Below are 25,136 nucleotides of genomic sequence, written 5' to 3'. Positions count from 1 at the left end.
TTCAAATACTGCTTTGTGAAATGCTATGAAGCTCAAGTGGTATACAGAAATACAAGAAGCTTTTTAGAGGCTAATGTTTATTATTTGATTGATCTTCATTAAAATTGTGGTCTAAAGGTAATTTTCAGCTGCAAACAAATAAACAAAACCCTGCTCATGAGATTTTTTTTCAGGTGGATAACGCACACCATGATATAATAGAACAAACAGGTGCACCTCTGCTTCAGCTGCGGCACACACTTTGTATTAGTCCACTGGAGTCTGTTGGAGCTGCCAATGTATTACAAATCATGCAGGGCATCTGGAGTGCAAATGTAGCTTGGTAAATTGAGAAATGTTACGGACAGCTGAAAGAATTTTTCTTAAACAACGGGGAGCTGATAGGACAGGCACAAATAGGTGGATGCAGGAAGCTACAGTGAAACAAACTGTAGAAAACAATAAAAACTCAAAAAAAAAAAATTGAGCAAATTAGTTCTAATTTCTAAAAGCTAGGAAGTACATTATGATTTCAGATCCTTAAAATGGTATAGTGTTTTTTTTTGTCCTTCTGTATCTAAATCTGAAATATTTTTAAATTCAGATTTATTTCAAATTTATTTTACTTTGACTTAAAAATAAAGTTAATTTTTATGTGGTAGTATCTATAAAATAAATAGTGTGGCCAATTCTGACCATGGAGAGCCACAGTGACTACATGTTTTCATTCTAACCGTTTTCTTAATTAGTGACTAATTTGTGTTACTAATTAACTTCATTTAATTTATTTGCTACTTCAAACTCAGATCCTTTAAATCAGCAATGTCGGTCCTGGAGGGCTACAGTGGCTTCAGGTTTTGTTTCAATCCAATTGCTTCATGATAAATCATTCATTGCTGATGAAGCACTTATTGCTCAAGTGACATTTTTCTACTTCATTTCAGTTGTTTCGCTTAAGATTTTGAACCCTTAATTGCTTTTTTTAGTCTTAAACAGCTGTATTGATTGTTTTAGCTGTTCCTTATTTGCAATAAGATGTAAATGACAAAGGAGCCAGCAGTTCTACATCTAGCTCGTCTCCATTTCCACCCGTGTGTATTCATTATTCACAATTTGGTTTAATTAAGTGCTCAGAGGGAAACTGAAGAGAAAGTGAAGAACTGAAAATTGCTCATCCGTTTTAAGCTTCAAATCACTTGGATGATACATGTAACACTAGAAAGGGGGAAAAAATCTATGATTTAGAATGAACTGACATGGTAGAGTTAAAACACTAACAAGCTGTGAAATTGAATAATATCTGTTATTGGTGAGGACTGGTTTCTAATTAAACAACTGGGTTGGAACAAAAACCTGCAGTCACTGTAGTGCTCCAGAATCGGAGTTGGCCACCCCTGGCTATATACAGTACATCAGAAAAAAAATTTTAATAGAAAGATACACAAACCAATAGATGATTAATTTGGCTCTTTAGTTCAGTTTCCTCTACATTGCCCTTGTGCTGATATTAAAAATAATTTTAATTAAATCACTCATTTAGTAAATATGCTCACTTTAACCAATAGCCATCTCAACAGCATATGCCCCAAGGTGATAACAAATCTTAGATACAGCACTAGTACATTTATAGGGGGCATTAACACACTCACACCTGGCAAAATATAATCTAAACATTAAAATGTGGGATGTTATATATATATTTTATATTATATATTATATTCTATCTCTATAAACACTTATAAAAGTTAAGGGGACTCAAGTTTATTATGGCAGAATCATATTATTCTATGCAACAACTAACCTTTACTAGGATGGGGCACCACACTACCACAGAGCACAGTCACACAAACACCTACAATATTCAAATTTAGGGATACCTATCAGCCTAACATAAGCATATTTGAAAGGAAACCAGAAACACAGATAAAATGACAATGTGCAAACTTCTCACAGATACTGTGTAGACCATGATTTGAAGCTAGGGCATGAGTTGTGAAGCACCACTGTGCTAACCATTAATGTGATCTTCTTCCTTTTAAACTGCAATTACTCAATCCACTAAAAGCAAAAAGTTCAGACATTACTGACTTCAACACTTGGAGAAAACATCTGTTTGGCAGACACTATGGCCACTAAATATTATTAGCTGCAAATCATTCTTGGAAACGCAAGAAATAGCAATTAGTCCTCAGTCTGACCTTTTCATTGTAATACAAATGCTAGAAGAGCTCTATTAAATAATAAACAGCAGACAGGCCTAATAATGTAAACTTCAGCTTCAATGTGTGCTCTTTGATTTCTCAGCAAGAGCAACAGCTATTAACTGCGAGGTTTACAATTTTAATGCAAATTTTTTGCATCAACTATAAAAAGAGAAAGACTAAACTGACTTCTGAGGATACCGTAACTGGTAATCACACGCTGGCAAGGTGCAGAAGACAGATACTTCACCTCACATATTACAGTTTATTAGGCAGAAACCCACAAAGCCTTTTTTTGACATAGCCAAGCTGACATACCAACTCTGACTTTAATGAAAAAAAAAACGTTAGCCAAAAAATATACTGTACATCTTTAAAGTCTTAACAGCTGCACCATTCCTTACATACAGCAACACGGAATTGTTAGTTTCACAATGTAAATAAAAAGGTACAATGAATAACTTTTCTTTACAGGTAAGTTTCAGAAACATTTTCCAACAGTGAAAGGCCTTCTGTGAGCCTCTGGACTGACATAAAAGACCATAAATACACTATATGGCCAAATATCTGAGGACACCTGATCATCAATATCATATTCCAAAACCATAGGCAATAATATAAAATTGGAGCCCACTTTGAAGCAAGAACAGCCTCCACTCGTTCTGGTAAAGCTTTCCCCAAGATTCTGGATTGTGTCTGCAGTAATATTTGTGAGGTATGATACTGAAATCGAACAAACACACCAGGATTGCCAGCAACATTCAAATTCATCCCAAAAGTGTTTGACAAGGTTTAAATCAGGGCTCTGTGTAGGCCACTCAAGTTCCACCATGTTTTTTATGGAGCTGGCTTTGTGCACGGGGCACAGTCATGCTGAAACAGAAAGGGGTCTTCCCAAAACCGTCAAGTAAAAAAAACAAAACAGTGTTTTTAAATGTCAACAATCTCTATCTATATTACCATTTTTGCATCATTGATGAAGTTAACTAAAATGACCACAAATGCATATGACATTGACATTCGCCAATAGACTAGTAATGCACATATTGGAGGAAAAATCCTTGAAGGGATGATAAGCCACAAAATTTATTACAAACCCATAGTGACTGGTAAATGATTCACCTTTTGCACATGTACAAAACGCAATTTAGATAGCGTACATGTAAGCAACACAACAAGCGCCACGGAACGCAAATCCACAATGTCTGCTATGATAGAATATGGTTTTCTTTCATGATGGGTGACCAACCAGGTTATGAGATGTTGTAATGAGCAGGAGCCAATCAGGGATGGGCTACGCAATAAGCACAAATACATTCGCTGTAATTAGAGTCCATCTTTTCAAAAATCTATGTTTTCATCTATCAACACTGCAATGCAGAATCAGCGTTATCAGAACTTTAAAGCTCTAGAGAGCATTTTCAAAAGCCTTTGTTTTTGGAGGATAAAAACACTGAAGAAAAATGAAAACAGAGTAATATCTGTGTTTTTAAGTTAAAACATAATAGTGTTAAGGGAGCGTGTGATTGCACATTATCAACATCCAGGGCTGTTTTGTTCCACAAATGTAGCAAAGGATATTTGGATTAACTAGCAAAGATGAGCAGGTGTTACAGCGGGCAGGGTGCATCTGAAAATCATTCCCTACCCAGTCTTCACAACTGTGAAAATTAAGCCTCACTGTTGTCCGTCAGACAAAAATTCTTCATACGCCTAAAATTTTTTAAGTGGTTATCCACAATTCAGAGGAAGCCATCTCTTAAATAATTTCAGATATTATACTAAGCCATTGCAAGCTCCCCTTCTTCACCATAAGCAACCTGCTCTTACAAATTTCCAGTATACTCCTGGGTTTCAAATGCAATCAACTCCAGCAGAAAAGGCCTCAACTTCATGAAAGTGTAAGTACTCTGAGCCTCATAAATGTTATTACTTCATTTCACACAAAATATTCAGCACACCATTTAGGATTCTAATCACTTCAATCCTAAACGCACTAGAGGGTGGCACAGGCAGAATTTCCAAGACATCCATCCTGACAGCTTTACTCCTGAATGTAACCCTTGCTCTTCATATTTACCTTGAAGAACTAGTAACCTGCCTTTGTACTATGATCATATATGGACAATGATAAGTACATCTGCTCTAGAGACAACCAGGAGCTTATCCACGCACAGAGGAAACTTTCCAATCTCTGTCTCCATTAAGCAATATAACATTTTGTGTTTCTGATGCAAATTTGTATCGGTAAGTGGTGTCACACACGTGCGCTTAGGAGGCAGTCAACATGCCCAGAAGTGAGTGAATGGTTATCGGATGGGGGGTTGTATGATGGTATTAATGCCTCTCTTTCTGACCTTACAGAAATAAAGAAGACAAATAATGAACTACCCGAGATAATTAACATTACAGATAAAGATCCATCATCTATTTCACCATCCATAACACTTCCGGCTCCTGTTTACAATGTCTCTTCTGATTCTGCCTTGATGACGGCACTTCCGGCCGTTACTGGTGACGGCACTTCCGGCCGTTACTGGTGACGGCACTTCCGGCCGTTACCGGTGACGGCACATCCCTTCGTCATTTCCTGTAGCCATTTTTGATTGCCTTTGTGTATATAAAAGCTGACAGAAGAAATAATAGTTGTCGAATGTCTGATAAATGCAAATCTATCATCTTGACCAAGCAAATTATTACAAGGGGCTAATCCCCAAAACTTAATATTTCGTTTTGTGGTTTAATTCCATCACAGTGGCTTTATTAATGGTACTGAGAAATAACTTACAGCACACTCCTGAAAACAAGTTTGTTTTTGTTTCCTCTCTTTAGAAATGTGTTTAATTCTGACCATTGCGACACCCTGATTAATCATATGTAAAAGACAATTTTCTTTTTGCTAAAGTAAATAAATACTTTTTATCATATTTCAATTCAGTTTAATTTTGTATATTGCTCTTCACTGAGTGCAGGCACAGAGTGCTGTGACAAGTTCTCAGGTAAAATGCAAGTATACATTTTATAAATAACAGGATTTGTACACATAAGGATAATAAAATTGGTTGCATGAAATTTAATTTAGTAATGTTCAAGCAGATAAAATTTCAATACACCCATATAACTCAAAATGACATAACAGAAAATATGTGAAGAAGAAGAAGAAAGAAACTACCAAATACTTACTGGCAACACCTGACGCAAGTCCATAAAGTAACCCAGCACCTTCTGTTTGTGGCTGAAAAATGTGGGCAACAGGGGATGGGCATTTCTCTTGTCGGATGAAATTATACAACAACGTCTTTACAAGCCTACTGGTCAGAGAAAGGCTGTAAATAAGCAAAAGTAATGTTTGGTCAACTTTCACTATCAAACATTAATATGAAGAAAAATGCATATCAATAACAATAAATGGGAATATCTCCTGTAGTAACTTCTAGGCTTTCTCCACTGGTTTGAATTTCGTTAGGTTAACCTGCTTGGCTTCCTACCACTGTTGCATTATTAGATGTTAGATTCACACTTCTCTTGTTATTCAAACCCAGTTTTATCTAATCCCTTTTCAATCTCCTGGACTTCACTTTCCACCTTATACTCCACAAGCTACTAACCAGTACTATACTTCATTAAGCTCAAGAAAGGCAGATTTATGGAATCAATATTTGTTATAAGGAGATAAAACTATGCTTTTGAATACAAAATATTTACATAATTGAAACTCTTTCTTCTCAATTGAGCAAAAATATTGATGTTTACAAATATCAAGGCACTGATGCGAAACAATCTTTTACTGAAACGTGATAGGACTAAAGGAGAGCAAAGTATTTCATCCATCCATCTACTTAAATAACCTAAGTGAGCTCACAGTTACCTTGGCAGTTACTGGGTACATGACAGTAACCAGTCCAGCACAGTTTACCACATTCAACACTTATTCAAGCTGGAATCATTAACAATTTCAAATTAAATACAATTAGTTACAAGCAAGTGCGAGGAAACCCAAACTACCTCAAGTTAAGTAAATTAATGCACCTGGAGAACTTTCAAACTCTATACTTAAAGGGTTCCAGGCAAAACAGTTTTCTCCTGTAATACAAAGATATATAGCATCAAGTTTTAAAATGCTTTACTAGCATTACCAAAGGAATATATGCATAAAAACACACCAACATAATGGCAAGCAGTCAGCTTTAATGTGTATAATTGCACATTACTTTACTATAGTAGCAAGAAAGTGAGTGTAGGGGATGTGTGCACATTAAGAATATACAACAAATATTCTCTGCGGTGGGCTGGCAGCCTGCCCAGGGATTTGTTCCGGCCTTGCGCCCTGTGTTGGCTGGGATTGGCTCCAGCAGACCCCCATGACCCTGTGTTAGGATATAGGGGGTTGGATGATGACTGACTGACAACAAATATTCTTAATCAAATGTACATTATTGATAACACCCAACAGTTCTTCTAAATGGTTAAAGTAAAATAATGTATTATTTCCAGTTTGACCAATTCTTCTCCTCTAATTTTTTTCAGTCATTTCTGGTATCAGAACTTAGTTTTAAATTTAGTGAAGGAAAGTTGTGAAAAAATATTCTGGATTTGATTTGTCCATTCATTTTCCAAAGAATGGAGCCCAAGGGGACAGTTCATCACAGGGAATACAGACTAATGATAGACCAGTTAGCTGTCACCAATCAACAAAACCTTCAAAACTTTTAAATTTTTGAGTAAACAAAGTACCAAGGGTAAACCTATGCAGAAAAGGGGAAAATGTTGAAATTCCACACATATAGTGCCTAGGCTGGGATTTGAATCTAGTATTGGATGAGGCAGTACCACCCTCTATCATGCCACTGCGATGTACAAGATTGCCCCTTTTAAAATAAATTACAAATTATATATAAACCAGTAACGGCGCACTGCAGAATACACTTGACCTGAGCATTCATAGTTTTCATTCTCTTTCTCTGTATGTTTACCATTTGTTTGCTCAGAGGTTGATGCTCTTGCTGCTTCCTGAGCAGCTCTTCTTTTCTCCACCCTAGCAGCCCGCTTCTTCTCTTCTTCTGTCGGCATCTTTCACATTAAAACTGATTAAGTCTGTGTTTGTGTTGCAATTACTTAGTATGCTTTCCTTAATTTTTTACTTAAGCTGGCACTTAAGTGTTCAATCTGCCTCAAGAATGATTTAAGATATGAAGAGGTAGGGGAAGTGACGGCGAAGGTGGTAGGGAATGAGAACGGCGCCCGTAAAAAGAGTAATAACCTTGGAGGTCAATCATCACCCCGAAAGCGGATAGTAGATGTCACGTAATATATGTGTACCAAATTTCAGGTCAATAGTTCAAACAGTTTGTGAGCTACAGGTGAGTTAAAATCCTGGACAGACAAACAGACAGCCACGGTAGAATATTATATAAGAAGATAAGCAAAGACTCTAAATTTAAATTCATACACCAGCTATATTATTTATATACTGTGCTGTGAAGAGACTATTAAATAAATGAAAGAAAAAATACAAAGATGTCAAGGTGATAATCAAGATGTCAAGGTTACATCAGACAAGAACGGGTGTGCTCCAAGGATGGGTGCTGGGAACTCTCCTCTTCTCTGTATACACCACCTCACTAGGCCCCATCATCCAGTCCCACGGTTTCTCATATCAGTGCTGTGTTAATTATATAAGTATGCAGCTGTACTTGTCATTCCCTTCTGAGCACCACGCAGTATCACCTAGAACCTCTGCATATCTCAGGTATATTGCAAACTGGATGATGGAGAACCATCTCAAGGTAAACCTGACAAAGATGAACATTCTTGCTATCCCAGCTCATCCATCTATTCTGCACACCATGTCTGTTCAACTCAGCTCATTATCACTAACACCTGCTGAGTCAGGGCGCAAACCTTGGGGATGGTGAACAATGATCTGATGTCCGTCACTGACCGTGTTGCAACTGTCTTTCTGTTTTGCAGATTCACCCTATACAACATCCTCAAGATCAGTTTGTATCTGATAAGAATATGTAGCACAACTCTTGGTCCAAGCTTTGGTCCTGTCACATCTGAATTAGTGCAACTCTTTCCTGGCTGGAGTACCAACACGTTACCAAACCTCTGCAAATGATTCAAAATACAGTGGCACGTCTAGTACTTAACCAGCCAAGATAGGCGCGTGTTACTCCGCTTTTCAGATCACTAAATTATCTCCCTTTAGCAGCACATATTAAGTTCAAATCCTTGATGTTGGCCTACAGAGTAGTCAGTGGGTCAGCACCTATATATATATGGAAACACTTGTGAGGTACTATGCTCCTTCTTGCCTACTCAAGTCTGATGGTGAATGATATCTGCTGATGCCTCCTCTGTGGGGCATCAAGTCTCATGTATAGCTCCTAGCTGGTGGAACAAGTTGCCAACCTCCTTTCCAATTCCTGACACATTCAATGTGATTTAGTTTTAGGTTTAGTTTTAGGTAGACCTCTAATCGATGATGGTTTTGTTGGGTTCTTGTAAATGAGAAATTTCAACTAGCTGCCCTTTAGTTCTACTCTCTTTACTTGTGATGATCAATTTTGTAAATTTGTCCCGTAACACTTGTTTAAGAACAGCCCCATACATTAATGTTTATTAGATTATTATGAACCCTTTTGTATGTCGCTTTGGATAAAAGCATTTGCTAAGCAAATAAATGTAAATGTAAAATGCTTTCCAAAAATAAGCCTCAGTTTATAGCCTGTAACCTTCCATGCTGGAATGATCTGTAGTTAGGAACCAAAAGGGAAAACAGATTATTACCTTACCATTGACCTTGTGAAAGGTATTTGTAAATAATGTTCTCTCTCAGGATCTCCTTCTGGAAGAGTTGGTAGGACAATAATGTCAGCAAAGTAGTCACAGCCTCAAAGAGGATATTATATGTGATGTCCCTGCCATTCAGAAAACAAAACAACACGTTTAGATTAAGTTACACACTCAAAAACAAATACAAAATAAAAGTAATCAAATGAAGTTTAAATAAACAAAATGCAAGAACACAAACTCAAAAAAGTGTACACTGCATTTTTAAACTTAAATGGAGGATTATGTCAGACAAAATTACATAAATAATGTATTGAGAAATGTGACAATACACAAATAAAAGCACAACAATATGTGAACATAATTAAATATGTCATGAAATACGTTTTTGTTGCTTATATCTTTATGTATTTTAGCGTTGCTTCATTTGTTTTTTTTTCAGTGACACCACACGTAACATGAAATATGGCTTGAAATGAAAATTGTCAAGTTGTGGTGGTGGGCTCTAGCAAGAACAGTGTTTTGATTAGTGACTCACTGGCAGAGGGGATGAATAGAGCTGCAACTTTGCACTCACCTATAAGCCACAGGATTCCCAAGTGCCTACTCAGAGCTGTAACTGTACACGTCTGTAGCTGATGTGAGAGCACGAAAAAGCTGACAGAAGTTACTGTGCAAAGCGGCAGCTTTAATTCAAGAAGCCCTGAATTCATTATCCTCTCAGACGTCTGCCTCTGACATGTGGTGTCAGCCTATAAATGTGGCACTTGAACACTAAAGATTTTTGCGCATCTCTACTGATGATTCACCAATCAAAACACAGTACTCGCTAGAAACCACCCTTTCAGCTTTGACAAGTAAAAATGACATTTTTCATTTCAAGCTGTGCATGTTGGGTTACTGAAGTAAATAATTAAATAGTTAAAGAAAATGGAAGAAAAAACATACTTCATGACACATTTAATTAATTATGCGCACATATCACTGTATTTTTATTTCTCATCACATTTCATAATAAATGTATTTATTTGTAGATGTGTTTAATTTTTTCTCAATACTCCTCTATAGTTTTGGAGTTTGTCTTTGGGTGGAAAACATTTTCTAAATTGAAAAACAATAACATTTGGAAGCATATGATAAATGAACCGTACAAAGTGTAATATTTAAAGTTAAAATGTTTTACAATTATGAGAAAATGTACAGTTTACTGAAGAAACCTGGAACAGTTCATACACAGAAAACAATGCCTGCTCTGCTTAGCAAACCAGAATGTGTTGCTACCTTTACTTCACGAAATACTCCACCCAAATACGATATATTTTTTTTACATGTTGCTTACCCCAGATAGTTTGTACTGATGGCTGAGAAAAAAAAATAAAATCCAATGTTTTTCTTGCAGAATGGAAAGAAAACAATTGTATGAAATAACCGAACCCAATGGTGACCAATGCTCTATAACAGTAAACAATGTGATAAATGCTCATTGAAAAAAGAAAAGAAAAAAAATCGCACATTACTCATGACGCATAACCCCATGTCAGTTATCCAGTCCCCTCTCCCACTCATTTGTTCATCAAGAGTCATGTCTTCAATTTAAAATTGTAGTTATCTTGATGATGCAGTTCCTGTTAATGAAGTGTACGGATTATTCCAAAAGTACGCGTTTCACAATAGTTTAGCCAAAAAAAAAAAAAAAAAATGCATGTGGTTTGCATGTTTTAAGCATACAACTGGATAATTCACATTGGGAAAATTTGACATGAGTAACAGGAGACATCCCCCCCACCATGGACATTTTTCACATGGTTTGTCATTGAATAGCATTGATCACCACTGGGTTCTATTAAATCATAAACTTGTTTCTTTCCAATCTGCAAGAAAAATGTTAGATTCAATTTTTAGTCATTGCTATATGTAACATATACAAAATATCATTATTGGGTGGAGTATTCCTTTAACAAAAATTCAATGACCTAAAAACAAAACTATTTTAAAAATGAATGCTTACTAAACATAACTAAATTACATCTATAAAAGAAAATGGATTTTCAAAGAAATATTTCAATTTCATTTACTGTAGATGTCTACTGTTATGAGATTCCATGTGTTGCAACAGAGGGGTGCGATTCTTAAAAAGAGAGGAATAGCTTTTTAGCATCTTTCTAGCGGAATAATTAACTTAAATACCACAATGAAAACAATGAATTTGTTATCTTGTGACAAAATGCATTTTACCATCTTAATCAAGCTCATGTTAAAACAAAAAAAAAAAAATTACTCTTTCAAAAGAAGATTTAAACAATTTTGGCAAGAAACAGGCTATTCAGCCCAACCTCTGTTTATCAGTGTCTTTTATTGGATTTTACCCTCAAGGAAGTCTTAGGGATAATCCAATAAAGAGATTTTTGTTATTTTGAAAAAAAAAATACTATGATTTACATACAAACATCATATTGCAACCTCTCAGCATGCTATATAAAGTAATCTATGAGAAAAGTAAGGACTTAGTAGGTTAGTGACACACCTCCATGGACAGTTCATCACTTTTAATAAATGACAAAATGAAATTTTTACAAAAATTAACCCCACCCAGCCCCCCCAATTGACTTGTCTTGCCAGTTTTGTCTTGGGAACAAATAAAGTGCTGTTTATTTAGCACATCGGCAAAACGAATCCTCCCAGGAGAGAGATGCCCAGAGTAGTTCCTTTCAATTACCTGACATCTCTACATTTCAATTTTTTTCTGACAATTTCAATAATTTCTAGGACCCCGAGCTCTTTACAGCATGGGCCTACACAGCTAGTTTCCATCCATTTTCCAACCCGCTGAATCCGAACACAGGGTCACGGGGTCTGCTGGAGCCAATCCCAGCCAACACAGGGCACAAGGCAGGGAACCAATCCCGGGCAGGGTGCCAACCCACCGCAGGACACACACAAACACACCCACACACCAAGCACACACTAGGGCCAATTTAGAATCGCCAATCCACCTAACCTGCATGTCTTTGGACTGTGGGAGGAAACCGGAGTACCCGGAGGAAACCCACGCATACACGGAGAGAACATGCAAACTCCACGCAGGGAGGACCCGGGAAGCGAACCCAGGTCTCCCAATTGCGAGGCAGCAGCGCTACCCACTGCGCCACCGTGCCGCCCACACAGCTAGTTTCACATAATTATATTGTACGTTATGTGAAAAATTGCATATTCTACGAAAACAAGTTATTCATGTGAGAAGAACAGACAAGTTATATTGTATATCTAAGTAGCTGAATATGTACTGGGATATCAATTAAAAGGGAACAGGTTACAGTGTGGATGAGTGACCAGAAGAGGAGTTCTAGAGTCTGATGGCTGTGGGGAGGAAGGATTTCCTGTGGCGTTCAGTGGAGCACTTGATGCTAGTCAGTCTACTGCTGAAAACGCTCCTCTGTCCAAACACAACACTATGAAGGGGATGATTAGCATTTTCAATAACAGACTGAAGTCTAGACAACATTCTCCAATCTGCCACAATTACCAAGTTGTCCAGTTTCTCTCCTAGTTTGTTAGCCTCTGAATGTCTGTTGCATTCATGGCAAGGCACTCCACAGTGGAAAAAAAATATGGCACTGGCAACAAACTACTCACCTTGTCATTACGAATTAATCGGTATACAATGATGGCCAAAATGGCAAATGTATCCATTTCGAATTAAATCTATGGCGCGGGAAAGACTGTAGAAACAGATCCAGGGGTCTGGATCCACTGTATTGTGGATCACAATTTTGTGTAGATGATCGAGGGAATTGAATGAGAGGCAAAGAACTGTGGTTCAACATCAAGTAAGAAGTTTTGGGGCAGAGACAGTGTGAGTTGGAGTTCATTTAAATTTACTACCAGGCCAAAGTAAACTACAGCCACCATTGATGTTGGAACAGATTTTATCACTCAGAATTACTGTATTAGAGGCAACTTCTGCAGTATGCCTAGAAGGGGTTGGATGGTCATTTGGCCTTGGAAATCCCGTGCTTTATTTTCTCCTGCATCTCTAATGCCTAGAACTTTTTTCTTCCTCTTCTTTTGGGCCATTAATGTTATAAAATTTAAATTTTGACTTTTACCGTTACAACCTGTTAAGATTTAAACACTAGAGATTCTTCCAACTTACCTCTCAGATAAGAAACTGCACCTTCGATAAACAAGAGCGTCAGCAATAAGATTTTTTTTCTGTCTAATTTTTTAAATCTAGTTATTCATTTCACTTATTTTCAGAGGATATTTTATTTTAATGTTTTTCTTTTTTATATCCTGCAATGCTTTGCAAATGTCAGTATTTGAAGAGGATAAGGCACAGTTAGTTATGAGGTTTGAAAGAGGAAATATTTATATAACCCACAACTTGATTTTGACAGCAGCTTGGACAGAGAACAATGTAGTGACTACCATGCACATTTGTCAACATGCTGCAGAGTACACTTTTTTGGCTTTATAATATTGAAAGCAAAATATTCAATGACATAAGAACTAAATAAATATCTTTGCAAAGATCAAAGTTTAAATATACAAGCATTAGAACATTATGAACCTGATAAAACACTAGTATTAGTGTATATAGGTCAGACCTGCTAGTTGACAGGAAAGATGACTAAAGAATAGAATATCCAAACACATAACTCACATCTCACCAGTTGGATAAGAAAGGTTTTAAATTGTAACCCAATAACAGGATAATGTCGAATGGTTTCAGGAAGTTCTCTGCAATGAAATTGTCTTGATTTGTCAAAACATTTAAAGATGTTATTTAACATGTAGACTACATGTGTTTTTCATTTTTAACAACTCTAGAGTGATAGTAATGAAATTTACGAATACTAGAAAACACTGTAGAACATAATAGAATAACAAAATAACAGCTTTATGTTAGCACCAATACTGTGAAATATGAAATTACTTTACCTGTTAGCTTTATAACTTGCTTTGTTTATAAGCTTCATTAGAACTAATCCCACTAACATGCTTTCCGATGAGGAAGCAGAGCCGGGGGACTCAGAGGTGGGCTCCCCCATCTCTGGGACTGAGGTCACCGAGGTGGTCAAAAAACTCCTTGGTGGCAGGGCCCGCGGGGGTGGATGAGATACGCCTGGAGTTCCTCAAGGCTCTGGATGTTGTAAGGCTGTCTTGGTTGACATGTCTCTGCAACAACGTATGGACATCAGGGACAGTGCCTCCAGATTGGCAGACCGGGGTGGTGGTCCCCCTCTTTAAGAAGGGGGACCGGAGGGTGTGTTCCAACTACAGAGGGATCACACTCCTCAGCCTCCCTGGAAAAGTCTATTCGGGGGTTCTGGAGAGGAGGGTCCGTCGGATAGTCGAACCTCGGATTCAGGAGGAACAGTGTGGTTTTCGTCCTGGTTGCGGAACAGTGGACCAGCTATACACCCTTTGCAGAGTCCTGGAGGGTGCATGGGAGTTCGCCCAACCAGTCTACATGTGTTTTGTGGACTTGGAAAAGGTGTTCGACCGTGTCCCTCGGGGAATCCTGTGGGGGGTGCTCTGGGAGTATGGGGTACCGGACCCCCTGATAAGGGCTGTTCGGTCCCTGTACAACCGGTGTCAGAGCTTGGTCCGCATTGCCAGCAGTAAGTCGAACCCGTTTCTAGTGAGAGTTGGACTCCGCCAGGGCTGCCCTTCGTCACAGATTCTGTTCATAACTTTTATGGACAGAATTTCTAGGTGCAGCCAGGGTGTTGAGGGGGTCCGGTTTGGTGGACTCAGGATTGGGTCACTGTTTTTTGCAGATGATGTTGTCCTGTTTGCTTCATCAGGCCGTGACCTTCAGCTCTCTCTGGATTGGTTCTCAGCTGAATGTGAAGCGGCTGGGATGGGAATCAGCACCTCCAAATCCCAGACCATGGTCCTCAGCCGGAAAAGGGTGGAGTGCCCTCTCAGGGTTGGGAGCGAGATCCTGCCTCAAGTGGAGGAGTTCAAGTATCTCGGGGTCTTGTTCACGAGTGAGGGAAGAATGGAGCGTGAGATCGACAGGCGAATCGGTGTGGCGTCCACAGTAATGTGGGCTCTGCATCGGTCTGTCGTGGTAAAAAAGGAGCTGAGCCGTAAGGCAAAGCTCTCAATTTACCAGTCGATCTATGTTCCTACCCTCACCTATGGTCATGAAATATGGGTAGTGACCGAAAGAACGAGATCGCAAATACAAGCGGCTGAAATGAGTTTCCTCCGCAGGGTGTCCGGGCTCTCCCTTAAAGATAGGATGAGAAGCTCAGTCATCCGGGAGGGACTCAGAGTAGAGCCGCTGCTCCTCCACATCGAGAGGAGTCAGATGAGGTGGCTCGGGCATCTGATCAGGATGCCTCCTGGACGCCTCCCTGGTGATGTGTTCCGGGCACATCCAACTGGGAGGAGGCCCCGGGGAAGACCCAGGACACGCTGGAGGGACTATGTCTCCAGGCTGGCCTGGGAACGCCTCAGGATCCTCCCGGAAGAGCTAGAAGAAGTGGCCGTGGAGTGGGAAGTCTGGGCATCTCTACTCAAGCTGCTGCCCCCATGACCCGACCTCGGATAAGCAGAAGAGGATGGATGGATGGATGGATAGAACTAATAAGGAATATGCTATATTAGGTACACTGTAATTATACAAATAACTGATTTAAAGTAGAAAGATCACTCCATGTTTAACAACCATGTTCAGCTATGTGGGTTTACAGAGCTCTGTGGAAATGAACATTCATGTCAATGCAAAACAACACAGCAATTGATTTCTAGTTATATTTACAGTAAAGTAAAACAGAGTCGCCAGAAAATTACTGAGAATGTATCTACTTCTTGACATTTATGAATGCTGGGAGGAAAAATGTGGCTGATTAACACCACATAATTTCTATTTAGAAACTCTAGGCTATCGGACAGGAAGACAAGGTTGATGAATTCATAATCAATACCTTGAGTATTGAAAGACGAAGAGCTTTCATTGGGATTGAAGGGTGAAATTAATTACAATTCCACAGCGCCTGACAGAGGGCTGGCGTCAGCCCGTGACTGAATATCATTTCTGGAGAGCAAGTAGTTACCCACTATGCCAGACAGTTTGCTGACCTCTCACCCAAAGTTCCATTAGCAACAATTACATTGGCTGGCATTGCTTCTTAATAGGCCGCAAGTCAAACATCTCGCAATTAACTTAAAAGGATAATAATATATATACTTAAAGAAAAAAGCTTTCATTATTTCAGTTTTTCATATTGCTATTCTACAGTCTTAACTAGGAGTTCATTACACATCTCCAATGGATTAGACTTGATTCCCCACTCTGTCTCATAATGCTAATTATCCATATTTTTTCCGTAATATTAACATTCATAACTGTAATAAAAGTCAGAACTATAGATATAAGCTTCTGGTAAGTAAGAAAATTAGATTCAGGTGACAAATAAATTAAACTAATTAGCATTCCCGTTTATGACTGAAATTACTTTAGTGGCTATCATAGGAGTGGCCCTTTTCCAGTATTACCTTGAATTGTTTTAAGCATATAAGTGTTAATAAAATATAATCCTGTGACAGACTTTCTCACACTTTTATAGAGTGATTCCAAAAACCTGAAACAGTATGGGAGACTACCATAAGAATAAGTTAAACCACAATCTTAATCAAATTAAGCCATCCTCATCTCTCTCTCTCTCTATCTATATATATATACTGTACATATTCACGGCATTCGTAGTCTGTGTCACAATCTGATTGTATGGGTGGTTATCTACCAGGTAACGCTTGTGGTTGGCCAGCAAGTCTGCTAACATCCGCCACGGTGCCCTCAGTTGTGAGAAGCAGATCATAGAATGGTTGAAATAGCTTACTGTCAAATAATGCAAAGAGTACGCTACACGTGTTTTGCCCTAATTTTTCACCCTAAAGCGCGAGAGGCGATGCCCCTAACGTTGCGCCACGGCGTGTGGTTTGTTTATTTGACAGCATGTAGATCGGGGTAATTACATTCACCCATGTAATTACCCCACTCCCTCTCGGGAATCGAACCTCGGACGTCAGCGCCAGAGGCGATTCCCCTAACGTTGCGCCACGGCGTGTGGTTCGTTTATTTGACAGCATGTATCCCGATCTACATGCTGTCAAATAAACGAACAACACGCCATGGCGCAACGTTAGGGGAATCGCCTCTGGCGCTGATGTCCGAGGTTCGATTCCGAGAGGGAGTGCAGTAGAGTGTGTACGCCTGATGAGCCCAGAATTAAGGCGAAACACGTGTCGCGTACTCTTTGCATTATTTGACAGTAAACTATTTTAACCATATATATATATATATATATATATATATATATATATACACACACACACACACACACACACACGCACACACACACGGGATGAGTCAAAATTATGTTAACACTAATGGTACTGCTATGTACAATTTTTGTGGACAATTTATGTGCCACGTATAGTACATGTGTTGAACATGATGGCAAACAGGTTGAGACATTCCTGTATGAAGTATGTTTTATGAATAAAGTGTTTCCGCCATTCAAATTTTAATTTAATTTTGACTCTATAGATAGATAGATAGTGTGTAACAGACGCAGTATATAAGATGACTGACTCACTCACTAATTTATATTTAGTTAAAAGGGTGAAATTCATCAGAATGGCACATTAAAGTCAGTAGGTATCCACTAAGAAAGGACACTTCGATATCCCTGCCCACAATAAAAAAATCTAAACACTCTGAAATCCAGCTGCAGTTTGCATATCATACAAAGATTGGAGCGGAAAGCACAATTATCTATCAGATCCAAAAGGCTTATGTTTTTCGATTTCTCTAAGGCCTTCAATCATATCCAGGCATCCTTATAAAGAGGTAAGATCAGAGATCTGTGGATGGATGGCTATCTACTGTGGATATAAGCAATGCTGGAGCACGGCAAGGAATGGACTTGTCTCCAATTCTCTAAACTCTGTCCACCTCCGACTATTTAACAGCAGGTCATGTCATTTGTAGAAATTCAAAGATGATTCTGCACTTATGGGATGTATTGATAAGGGTAATGAGGCAGAGTATCGGAGTCAGGTGGAGACCTTTGTTTCTTGGTGCAAAGAGAATGGTGTGCATCTTAATCTAAGCAAAACCAAGTAACTGATTATTGATGTCTGCAGTACCACAGAACCTCTATGTCCAATTACTATTCAGGGAGTGGATGTAGAGGGGGTCTACATCAATGACAGGCTAGACTGATCTCATAATACAGAGGAACTAAATAAGAAAGACTCTTATCTTAAGAGAATGTACTCCCTTAATGTGGGTAATGAGCTCCTTTATATGTGCTATAACTCTAATGGCCAGCGTAATTTTCTACATTGAGGTGCACTGGGGTGGCAACATCACTTCAAGAGAGGTCCAAACGCTGATTAAAAAAGCAAGGTCAGTTATGGGAAACACTCTTGATCCAGGAGGTAACAGCAAAGGAGAGAATGAGGATAAAACTGATGACCATTATGAACAATGCTACACATCCTCTCGATAGCTCACTAACTCTGAAGACTTTCAGCCAACAAATTATTCAGCAGAAGGAAATGCCACAGGGGTTCATTTATACCAACAGCAATACCCCTGCATAAATGCCTCACTGCAATTGGAAGTTTTCTTTCTTTTTAGTTTTCTTCTTTTTATTCATTCTGGTGTATATTTGAGAGGGGTTTGTCATAATACAATAATATTACTTGTTTATTACTGAGCTTCTGTGAAAAATAAATTTCCCCTAGGGACAAATACATTTCTATCTATCAATCTACTGTAAAAGATGGCTAGAAATCTTACCCAGCCAGGACCCCCTAGGTGTGGAAGGACAGGGGAGTCAGCCTGCATAGGGCACCGTCTCCCCTGGGCCACTAGATGGCAGCCCCCCTGGGTTGTGTGAGGGTCATGGTTTCCCACAGGGCTTAATGGGAACTGGAGTTCTTTGACTCAGCTCTGTTGGGTTCCGCGAGTGCTGCCATGGGATGCTGCGGGAACTGAGAAGCCCTAATTTGTAGGGTTCTCACCTCACTCAGAAGTTTTTCTGAAGCACAGTTTCAGAAAACTGGAAGTGCTTCCAGGAGTAACATAAAAGGAGCTACCTGCCACAACTTTGAGAGCCAGAGTTGGGAGGAAGGAGGCGAAGTTTACTGGGAGGAGCAGCAGAGGCTGAAAGAGATGACAAAGTGTTGCTACATACTGCTGTGTTTGCAACTGTGGTTGTAGCATGGGAAACAAATCTCAGAAGAGTTTCCCACAATAAAACAACTGACAAATTTATGTCTGGAGACTGTGTGTCAGGTGTTTGGGAAGCTGGAGTGCCCCCTGGTCGCCACGCTACCTACCTAAAAACACAGTGGCAAGTTTGAAACATTTTGTAGTTTGGCTTATCTTGGGATAGAAATCCATTGTATCTTTGTAATATGGTCTGTCATGTGTATCTCTGGCTATCATTGTTAGAAAAAAGACTCAGCGGTTCACCAGTTGTTATTCTAATACTTTACCCCACATTCCTTCTCGTCAATCGAAGCTTTCAAACAAAAACAGTTGTTTTCTCCACCACTCAATTATTGCACACTGAACCTCTAGAACAGTTGTTCCCAAATTTGGTGCTGTGGATGCACTGTGGCTACTGGTTTTTGTTCTGACCCCAATTCACAATCAGTAATGATAATAGACAATAACTGATCTTACTTAATTAACTGCTCGTTATTGTGTGCTCAGAAAAGCACAACAGTATTATTTTACATTTATGAGATTTCTATTCTTGCTAGTGTTTTAGATGCTTAATTTTCTTTTTCGTTTACCTGATACTTTGCCCTTTTTCTGTGTAGTTTGCTCCCTTAATTATATCACAATAATGACAATTAAAAACAAGCAGAGCAGACACCCAGACAAACAACACTAAATGATGAAATCCTGAAACAACTTCATTGACTAACCCACTAATTAGTAAATAATGGAATAAATACCCAGCACCCCTGAAAAGGCAGAATGAAAATTGGATGAAAACATTGTTAAAATGTTAAAATAAAGATACAAAAAATACATTATCCCCATAAAGCTGCTTAGTACTTTTTAATAAAAAAATGCGAAACTTCTACATAGACCCCAAAACACTGTGAACCGGGAAATAACAGTTCATCTAATCATTCTAGGAATCTTTTTTTTTTGTTACTAAAAAAACTTTCCACAGTGGCCAAGATGAGGTTTGATATTATTTAAAATTGGAGGTGTTAATATAATGCAGAAAATTAAGGTTATCTGGAATGTGCTACGATTCCACCCACATCATGACAGAGTAATTATAGCTCATCTTCATTTAGTCACAGATTTTGATCATGGTCTGAGACAGCACATCACTGAACTTCTATTTTTAGTCTTCTGTCTGGAGTTTATTTCACCTTAGCTCCTCACCTACTTTAGATACTGTACCAGAATAAAATATTTAAGGTTCAAAAATATTATAAGGTTGCATCTTTTTTTTTGTGGTAGCATGTGTTGGGGAACAAAAACTAAAGTGCCAGTAAGTATTGATGTTCATTTACTGCTAGTCTATATATATACATATATATATATACATATATATATATACATATACATATATACATATATATATATATATACACACACACATACAGCATATGAAACGCAAAGCTGACTGACTCATTCACTGATTCACTCAACAACAAAAACTATTTCCTGTTTGGTTAAAAAGCTGAAATTTGGCAGGATTGTACAACAGTAGGAATCAACTGAGAAAGAACATCTGCATATATTAATATTTAGGGGTAAAACCTCCCTAGTGTCCAACAGAAAAATGAAATGCCCCAAAATCTCAAAAAAATAGTTTGATTGATTTGATTGAAATTTGCTAACATTTAAAAAAAAATGAAAATGAGCAGATTATTTGTCAACATTTGCCGATAATAATGCTATAGCAAATGGGCTATTATTAGGCATGGCATCCTTTTTTTGCTGAGTGCTGAGAAAGAAACGTGCAGAGAAAGGTGGCTTCTGCTTTATGAAAATAAAGGCCAAAGTGGAAAAACAAAAGTTTTGCAAAGCTCAAAGACAATGCGCTTAGCAAGTTGCATTCTTGGGTACACGCAGTATTCCCTAATTAGTCAGCTTCTTCTTACTCCTTGCAAGGCAGTATGATATACACCAGGGGCCACCAACTCCGGTCCCAGAGGGCTACTGCAGTTGAAGGTTTTTGCTCTAACCCTTTTTTAATTAGTGACCTATTTTTGCTGCTAATTAACTTCTTCTGAATTAATTTTAATTGACTTGTTTTTAGGATTTGCTTCCCTGAATTTCCTCATCGCTCCTCTGCATTGCTTCATTTCTTTCCTTAAATGGCAAAAGCCAACTTACTATCCCATCACAAGACTCAGACATACTCACTTGAAATGGGTTAATTTACAATTGGTTAAATTAGAATTTAAGCAAAAAATGTGACAGAATAATCAATTCAAGAGAAAAGGGTAAAACAGTGGTCAGACCAGCATTGTTGAATGCATCAGAAACGTGGACAGTTAAAAAAAGTGAATGAAAGGAAACTGGATGTTACAGAAATAAGGATATTAAGACAGAGTGCAGGTTAAGTCAACAGCAAAAAACAGCACTTACTAACAAACTGAGCTTTGCTTCTTCCCTTAGGTTTGCTGAACTTTTTATTTCCATTTTGCAAAGTAATCCAATCTCCTTTTCCCTGTCCAGGACACTACCCGAACTTCAGTTATCAAGAATGTGAAAGGCTCTATATAAATAAATTGTATTATTATCCGTCCAATCTGTTGGTTACGGGGGTTATTTGCATGGCCCGTCAAATCAATTTTGCTGTGCCCTTTATTTGCAACAAGCATATTCTCAGCACAGCTCAGCACACCTCAGGGACTGAAGTCCAAAACGTTAACCACTACAACACACTCCCCCTAAATACTGATATATGAAGATGTCCATTCGTTGTGAGTGCCTAATGGAACATACTGCCATACTGCTATCTTTATCATATAATTAGTAATCTATAATCAGTTTATATGACTACAGCTAATAATCTTATCTTTCTCTCTCTCTCTATTATATATATATAGATATATATTATACAGTACTGTGCAAAAGTTTTAGGCAGGTGTGAAAAAATGTTGTAAACAAAGAATGCTTTCAAAGATGGAAGTGTTAATCATTCATTTTCATCAATCAACAAAATGCAATGAATGAACAAAAGAGAAATCTAAATCAAATCAATATTTGGTGTGACCACCCTTTGCCTTCAAAACAGCATCAATTCTTCTAGGTACACTTGCACACGGTTTTTGAAGGAACTCGGCTGGTAGGTTGTTCCAAACATCTTGGAGAACTAACCACAGATCTTCTGTGGATGTAGGCTTCCTCACATCCTTCTGTCTCTTCATGTAATCCCAGACACACTCGATGATGTTGAGATCAGGGCTCTGTGGGGGCCATACCATCACTTCCAGGACTTCTTGTTCTTCTTTACGCTGAAGATAGTTCTTAATGACTTTGGCTGTATGTTTGGGGTCGTCGTCCTGCTGCAGAATAAATTTGGGGCCAATCATACGCCTCCCTGATGGTACTGCATGATGGAGAAGTATCTGCCTGTATTTCTCAGCATTGAGAACACCATTAATCCTGACCAAATCTCCAACTCCATTTGCAGAAATGCAGCCCCAAACGTTCAAGGAACCTCCACCATGCTTCACTGTTGCCTGCAGACACTCATTATTGTACCGCTCTCCAGCCCTTCGACTAACAAACTGCCTTCTGCTACAGCCAAATATTTCAAATTTTGACTCATCAGTCCAGAGCACCTGCTGCCATTTTTCTGCACCCCAGTTCCTATGTTTTTGTGCATACTTGAGTCACTTGGCCTTGTTTCCACGTCGGAGGTATGGCTTTTTGGCTGCAACTCTTCCATGAAGAGTCTTTCATCTGCTGCACTAAGTTTCCTTAGCTGACCACTGCGTCTACGATCCTCAACGTTGCCCGTTTCTTTGTTCTTCTTCAAAAGAGCTTGAACAGCACATCTTGAAACCCCAGTCTGCTTTGAAATCTTTGTCTGGGAGAGACCTTGCTGATGCAGTAGAACTACCTTGTGTCTTGTTGCTGTGCTCAATCTTGCCATGACATGAAACTGTCTTCCACAACCTCGCCTTGGTAGCAGAGTTTGGCTGTTCCTCACCCAGTTTTAAGCTGTTTCTGTTTCAGTTAATGACTGTGTTTCAACCTACGTGTGACACTGATGATCATTACCACCTGTTTGGTAGAATTGGTTGATCAGACACCTAACTAGAATCCTACAAAATCCCCGACTTTGTGCAAGTGTACCTATAAGAATTGATGCTGGTTTGAAGGCAAATGGTAGTAACACCAAATATTGATTTAGGTTTTTCTTTTGTTCGCTCACTTTGCATTTTGTAAATTGATAACAATAAACAATAATTATTTATATTTCTGAACGCATTCTTTGTTTACAGCATTTTTTCACACCTGCCTAAAACTTTTGCACAATACTATATATATATATATATATATATAAGAGAGAGAGAGACAGAGAGGATTATTAGCTGTAGTCACATAAACTGATTATAGATTACTAATTATATGATAAAGATAAATCATGTAGTGATTGGCAAAACATATTCTGAGTATAATAAAGCTGACTGAGAAAATCCTTAAGTTTTAGTATTGTGAAAATTCTAAATGTCCAGATACACTACACAAATGTGTATAATTTCAGCTCCTAGTTTAGCTTTTACTACTTTGACCTTCTGATAATGAGTCACATGCAATCACACTGTTCCCATCCATACATTAACCATAAAAAGGCTGATCACATGAAGAGACATATGTTTTCTTCTTTTAAAATGGTCTTAAAAGTGTATTAATATACCCATACATTTGCTATCTAAACATGATCCTCTCTTTATTTGTATGCTTGTGTATCATAACTAAAATGTTTAGGAAATATCATTAAAACTTGTCTTACAGTCATGTAGAAAAGAGCATGACATGCCTAGATTTCCTAAGATTGAAATACAAAATGCAATGACAGTCCAAAGCTTTGTTATTCATACACAAAATAGGTCTTTCAGCTTTTCATCTTTTCCATAGAGTCCTTACACCTCCCAAAGGATTACAGAGATGTGTTACAAAATCCTTAGGCAAATGATGGTTTATCACAGCCACAGTCAGCTATAGGTTGTTTGATTTAACAGCATCATCCACCCGAGCTGTACGTGAGAGATGTTCTCCATTTGCCTAGAGCACAGTCTAGCAACTAATCCTGTACTGAAGTAGACGTCTATTAAGCTGTCTGCTAGCAGGACAACATATTCCATCCCTGCACCTAATACACTGGCAGTCTTCAGACATTAAAGGGCTAGGGGACTCGACAGTGTTTCTAGCTTAAAGAAACTGGTTCCCTGTCCAGAAATGATTATTGGACATTGACACCTCAAATACTACTTCTTCGTACATCCATACATTTTTTGGTATACTTGTGATATTGTTCTCAGGCTTTCCAATACCAACTAATACCCAGTGAAGTATACTGTATATTAGATGAAAATAAGCTGCACTTTCAAAGATAGTTACCAGGTTTTCAGCTGATATAATTTATATGATATCATCGCAAATGTTAAATAATTCATTTGACAATTTATTGTTCTCTATGTCTGAAGAATGCGGAAAGGAATGGAGTTGGGTAGCCAGCTGGCACGGACCTCCCACAAAGTATTTGTAAAAACAGCACTAAAATGGTATGTTTTCATTGTGGAAGGAAATTTACATCATTTTACAAACAACTAGGGGCTATCACTGGACACTGCACTTGCTGTGGCAAACAATTTACTTTATGTGATACTGAAACTAGCATTGTGTGCAACATACACATACACTCACAGACAAAATAACATTTTATCAAATTCTTAAAAGTTCTGTTGTCTGTGGATTCTCAAAATGTAGGTTATGAACAACAGTACCACCAAAGGTGCACTCACTTTTTTCACATTTATAGTACATAATACAGTATGCCTGCCAAAAATACTAATTAGGATTTAGTGTGGCTGCATTCTGCTGTCCATTTGCAGCGTGATTCTTTCTCTATTGCAAAA

At 38.3% G+C, this 25,136-nt stretch overlaps 1 protein-coding gene across 3 annotated transcripts in view; it reads right to left on the bottom strand.

Moving 5' to 3' along the window:
- dym (dymeclin) overlaps window positions 1-25,136 on the bottom strand; it is a 457,039-nt gene that overhangs the window by 323,873 nt on the left and 108,030 nt on the right. For all 3 annotated transcript variants that reach the window (XM_051929784.1, XM_051929783.1, XM_051929785.1), the window contains 2 exons: window positions 8,978-9,103; window positions 5,364-5,506 (listed from right to left, as the gene is read on the bottom strand). In XM_051929784.1, the coding sequence (XP_051785744.1) occupies window positions 5,364-5,506; window positions 8,978-9,103 (269 nt within the window). The remainder of the gene's footprint in view (window positions 1-5,363; window positions 5,507-8,977; window positions 9,104-25,136) is intronic.

This window comes from Erpetoichthys calabaricus, chromosome 7 (assembly GCF_900747795.2).
Source record: "Erpetoichthys calabaricus chromosome 7, fErpCal1.3, whole genome shotgun sequence".
Classification (NCBI taxonomy): Eukaryota; Metazoa; Chordata; class Cladistia; order Polypteriformes; family Polypteridae; genus Erpetoichthys; species Erpetoichthys calabaricus.
This window is presented reverse-complemented; position numbering and strand designations above follow the sequence as displayed.